Source organism: Chinchilla lanigera, unplaced genomic scaffold, assembly GCF_000276665.1.
Source record: "Chinchilla lanigera isolate Chin_1 unplaced genomic scaffold, ChiLan1.0 scaffold00048, whole genome shotgun sequence".
Classification (NCBI taxonomy): domain Eukaryota; kingdom Metazoa; phylum Chordata; class Mammalia; order Rodentia; family Chinchillidae; genus Chinchilla; species Chinchilla lanigera.
In genome coordinates, this window is record NW_004955449.1 from 5,458,399 (window position 1) to 5,464,398 (window position 6,000).

Below are 6,000 nucleotides of genomic sequence, written 5' to 3' on the forward strand. Positions count from 1 at the left end.
TTTTACCTGCTTTATGTTATAGAGTTTCATATCCTGGGATATAGTGAGATTGTTTGAAACCATATAAAAATGATTGACTTTATTAAATTCAACTTCATTCTTAGAGCTATTATATGCAAGGACCCTGTAAGGGCGCTATTCACAGCAACATCAGTGAAACACAGGATATCAACTGGAAGTCAGTAGTAGCTGAAGACGTTGTTTGTAGACACTTAATTTTAATCATTTGCAATGGATACTCAAGTGTAGAGTATGACGGGCTCCAGTGTAGTTGACTAGTTCCTTTAGTTGCAATGGCCTTAGCCAAGAACAATCTCTCTGAGATTCCTTCACTTCCTTAGCTGAAAAATGGGCACAGGACCATGGTTAGGTTCTGATGACAGTTATATAAATGAAAAAAGCACCATAAAACACCTGGACATTGCCCTCCATAATAAAATCTAAGTAATATGATTAATGTATAGTATATAATATATTATAATAAATATTAATATATTAATACTGTTATATATTAATAAATTATATATTATCATATTATATAATATAAATAATATGTAATATCTCATAGTAGTAACTCTATAATAGTAATTGTATAACAATAAACTCTAGCATCTATTATGTTAATACCTGACATTTAATATATAGTATTACAGTTATATCTCACAGTATTTTAGTAGTGGTTATCACTATTATGAATAAGTATTTAATGTGGAAACTACTTGTGGAATATCTCTGCAGGGTTTTAACTGGTTATTTGTTCATTTTAATGAAATAACTCAAAGTAAGATGAATAGTAAACTTATATAAGGTGTGTCCTTACTACACACCTCTTGAATTTCACTCCAGAAACCTATCATTGACTGCATGTCCGAAGATGGTTATAAGCTTGATCGAGTCAAGGGGGAAATTGAATTCCACAATGTGACCTTCCACTATCCTTCCAGACCAGAGGTGAAGGTGAGTGCCAGCCTTTGCCCTGGGAAAAATGAACATTTGCTTCTTTGATGATTCATGTCCAGAGATTCATGTCATGCTTGTTTTCTGAGGCCTGACTCAGTTGCCAGGAATAGGGGACAGAGGTGTGTTTCTCTGGAAATGTCCTGGGGTGTTGGGCCATCTTAGGTGAAATGCACCATTCCTTTGTGATAGCTGTATGATGCAAAGCCCTCTGGTTTGAAGGCAGTCTAGCAGACCATACAGGTTAAGTCAGCTCTGTTGTACTCTGTTGAAATGATTGGTAGATCCTGTTATTCTAAGCACACAGGAAATAGACTGCAAGGCAGTCAAAGCATTCTTGTTTTCAGAGACTGCAGAAGGTAGTGAGCTCTGCCTAGGTAGATATAAGTAAGTGAAAACTGGAAGCCACAATTGCTAGCTTCTTACTTCCCATCTGTGAGCTCACCAGGATCCTTAGTCCTCACAGAGGATGAGTAGGTGGTATTGTGATAGGGTGTCTTGTACTAGGTGATTTTCTGGGCCACATGGTGAAGTTACAGTTTTCCTGTACCTACAAAGCAGGATCTTTAAATGCAACATGCTATATAGGAAAATTAGGATTTATGCCCCCCAAATAAATTGGCATTGGAATGAAACTTTTTATTAATTTTTAATAGAGTAACCCTGGTCTCTTTTTCTTAATATTTCTGTTATCCCCATAGAACTAAACCATATCTTGTTAACCTAAATTTATTCTGATACTATATACTTAAAATGTAGGTATGTATATGTGTAGAGTGCATATATATGTGTGTGTGCATGACATATATAGAAAAAGGCAAATATGTGTATAATGTAGGTAAATATTTTTACCTGCATTATATATACCTGTTATATAAATATATAAATATATGTACAGTAAATATATAAATATACACTGTATTTATCCATATTGTATATATTAATCAAAAGTAAATATATATACATTCTGATTATTTATTTGGAGTGTATTCTTTATTATGTTAGGTCCGTACCTACACATCAAATGCTATAGTGCATCTACAAGTGCTTTGTAATACTCAGTACATACTTATGAATGGAGGGCTTAAAACTTTCTTTATGCTATTTGGAATCATCTTATCACAGCTGCTCAGCAAATACTCGTTGAATTGTGGCACCAATTTCATTTCTGTTTATCTTTTATGCCCAACACCAATAATTCGCTTTAATAACAATTCCCTATCCAGACCCATAAAACTTCTTCATTCATGCCACGAGTATGTATTGAGCCCTGCTGGGCAACGTATCCCACCGGGACTGTAACAATAAGAAACACACTCCTTGCCCTCCCTGTTCCTGCGAACTTACAGACCAATACAGACCAGGAAGCTGAAATGAATTTGCACGCTTGACTCGCTAATGTGAAATGAATGAGATTTTGTCACTCAGAAAACCCTAAACCACTTTTATACAATCAGTACAAAAATCACCTCTCATTGGTGAAAATATCTAGCAGATAGTTATGACTGAGCTGTTCTTTCTTGTTCTTGGGGCCTACCACTACTCAGTCCCTTCTGTTCCAAGTGCTTTGGATCTAGCTTATCATAAATATTTATTAGGCAAATTTATTCAAATAGTATGCACATATCACATAAGTATACGACAGCTTAAAAATCTGCAAATTGGTTTGTTGTTAATCTTTGGTCAGTACATTAGCATTATACTCTTACTGGGTTTTTTCTTTAATTGGGACAGTCTCCTTCAGGTATCCTACAGTAGGTCAGAAGTGTTTTAAATTAGATTTTGGAGCATAATTTTAAAAGTCAGCCTGACTTACTTACTTTACCAGTGTTAACACTCATCATCTTATTTGTTGGCTGCAGCTCTCAAGTAATGTGTTAAATGCTAAAACATCATCCTAGGCACTGCTGCTTTTTGCTGGTTATCGATGGCTGTGGGTGGATGGATGGATATTGTTGTGGGGGCATAAGTGTCCTCCCCACAGGCATGCTAACTTGTAGCCTTGTTGTCTGATCAGGTACACAGTGACAATCTGAACTTCTTAATTTTCTTTCCTCTCCAGATTTTAAATAACCTCAGCATGGTCATTAAACCTGGGGAACTGACGGCTCTGGTAGGATCAAGTGGAGCTGGGAAAAGCACAGCACTACAGCTCATTCAGAGATTCTACGACCCCTGTGAAGGCATGGTGGGTGTCTTCTGGAAACTCTCAGCTCCTGGGGATGGGGGAATGCAAATGGTGACATATTATCAAACTCAGTTTGACTGGATTGATGGGACAGACTCCCTGCATGGTGGCAGATCAGTGGATGGCCAGTCCAGTCCATTTGCTGAGTAATCACCAAAGGTGCAGACATGTTTGGACTGATATTGCTACTTTTTCAGTGAATTATCAATTCTATCTTTTTTTTTTTTGTAGTGTAGCAAAATCATTATTTATTCCCTTGACAGCCAAAAGAGAAATTTACAGAAAATAGTCTTGATTACTGTTATGAAGTTTAGGTTTTTTTAAAAAAATTTATGTATAATTTCACAAACAACTAGTTTGTTTTGCCTTATTCTTATTTGAGTAAATATAGACTCATGAAACTAAAGAAATAAATATTAATAATTCTCATAAAATGATTCCTTATTTTCATAATGAGCACCTGCGCCCCAGCACATATGCCTGTTTTTCTTTTTTCTTTTTTTGGTTTTTTTTCCGGTACCGGGAACTGAACTCACGACCTTGCGCTTGCTAGGCAGGCGCTTTTGCCGCTGAGCTAAATCCCCAGCCCCATATGCCTGTTTTTCAAATGAGAAAGCAGAGTCAGAAAGATTGAGACTTTTCAGCTAGGTTATTCAACTAGGACATGACCAAGCAGGGATTTGAACTGAGGTATGTGGATGCCAAAGCACAGGCTCTTTATCTCAAAGGCATTTCTGTCAGCATTTCCTTGGTACTTTGAGATAGACTTACTTTGACTGTGGATTAGTGGTGTCACTGCAATGAGTTCTCTATCAGGCATACAATGGCAAACGTTGTATGCATACAATAGCAAACATCACTGCAGTGAGTTCTCTATCAGGCATACAATGGCAAACATCATGAGGTTTTCTTTCTATGTGGACATTTCCTTTTCAGTTGGTATTCTACTACATACTGCCATACCACCATAATAACTATAAACCACCATAATAACTACCTACCACCATAATAACTTTGAATATTTTTAAAAATCATGATTTTTGTGTCAGAGTTTTACATTTTTCCTATAGTGATTTTTGTTTCTTCCCTGTAATGTCTCCAACTGATTTTGAACAGCAAAGTGTTATTTGATGAATCTGATCAGAATTGAGTTACTATAAAGCACATATGTAAGATATGGCAAGCTCAAGGTCATGAGTTCGATTCCCGGTACTAGGGAAAAAAAAAAAAAAAAGATAAAGACCAGTCCTTTCATCCCATTTTTGATGTTCCTTTTTGGTCACAAGTCAAAAGATAACAAGAATATTCAAAGTATGGTGAATGACTGCTTACTATTTACTGAGAAGCTTAAAATGTGTCCATTCTTGGGGCAGCAGTTAAGTCATGACCTTTACATCATATATGTTTCAGCAATGACGTATCCTGCAGCTAAACTTAACTTCAGTTACATGCTGTCGTTTTTATATAAGCAACCGCACTTTAGGAGGAACTGTTTATCATGATCTTGTCCATCTCTATCTTTTCCCTGCTGTGGCTGAGTAACACCTTTGTTCTGACTCAGAACCCTGGAGGGTTCCCAGCAGCGTGATATTGTTCCCATGCTCCCTAGGTGACTCTGGATGGCCATGACATTCGCTCTCTTAACATCCAATGGCTGAGAGATCAGATTGGGATTGTGGAGCAAGAACCGGCTCTGTTCTCCACCACGATTGCAGAGAATATCCGTTACGGCAGAAAAGATGCAACAATGGAAGATATCATCCAAGCTGCCAAGGAGGCCAATGCCTACAACTTTATCATGGACTTGCCAGAGGTACCCCTGGCCTTGTACTTTAGCAAGTCATTATACAAAACAAGTCACACAATAATACATACTTCTTTTCTACTGAGTCCTGACTCATTATGTTCTTAATATCATGCTTTACTTTCAAGGTTGGAAATGTACTACGAGTTTTCCCTTTCTTCTGCAACTATGTTGTTTCTATGTTTAAAATGTACCAAATGAGGGAAGTTTCTGTTAAAAATCTTCCTTTAATTTTAGCTATAATTTCCTTATTCTGTAAACATGTGTGTAAGTATGCTAACTTTGTCATGTGGCAGTACTTGTATGGTGCTCTTGATGTCTAACATTATCATTATTCTTTGGTTTTCTTGTTCTTGGACAACTTAAGTACTATGTTGCACAACCGCATCTCACATATGCAAAAACAGTTCCTCATATCTCTTCATTCTACACAACTATTCCTACAAAGCCCAACTCTGTATTATTATGTTTATGTGGATTTTGCATTGATGGTATGCTAAATCAAAGGAAGATTATTGATAAGTAGCATGTTTATATTACAAGCACTGTTCTAGCATTTTACCTCTATCAACTCATTTAACTCTTATAACTACCCTGTCATGTAGCAATTATTATTATTTTCATCTATAGATGGAAGACTAGGGTTTTCAGGGGTCAATAATTTGCTCAAAATGATACACATAGGCAGGAAAAACAAGATTCATACCAGGTGTTCTGGTTCTAGACTCAGTGATCTTGAACATGTCCTATTCAGCCTTCTAAATTACCTTATGAGTCTATCTAGAACATATAAAGAATTAAAAAACATCAGCCCCCCCCCCAAATTCAAAGACCCAATCCAGAAATGGGCAGTTGAGATGAATACATTTAAGCTTCTCAGATAAAGAAATACGAATGTCAAATAAATACATGAGAAAGTGTTCAACCTCATCAGTCATTCGAAAAATGCAAATTAAAACAACACTGAGATTTCATCTCACCCCAGTAAGAATGGCTATCATTAAGAAATCAACCAATAACAAATGCTGGTGAGGCTGTGGAGAAATAGGAA

General features: G+C 36.5%; 1 protein-coding gene across 4 annotated transcripts in view; it reads left to right on the top strand.

Moving 5' to 3' along the window:
- The window catches only part of Abcb11 (ATP-binding cassette, sub-family B (MDR/TAP), member 11), a 98,672-nt gene that overhangs the window by 45,441 nt on the left and 47,231 nt on the right, over nucleotides 1-6,000 (top strand). For all 4 annotated transcript variants that reach the window (XM_013518809.1, XM_013518807.1, XM_005393268.1 and 1 more), the window contains 3 exons: nucleotides 847-957; nucleotides 3,020-3,145; nucleotides 4,755-4,958. In XM_013518809.1, the coding sequence (XP_013374263.1) occupies nucleotides 847-957; nucleotides 3,020-3,145; nucleotides 4,755-4,958 (441 nt within the window). The remainder of the gene's footprint in view (nucleotides 1-846; nucleotides 958-3,019; nucleotides 3,146-4,754; nucleotides 4,959-6,000) is intronic.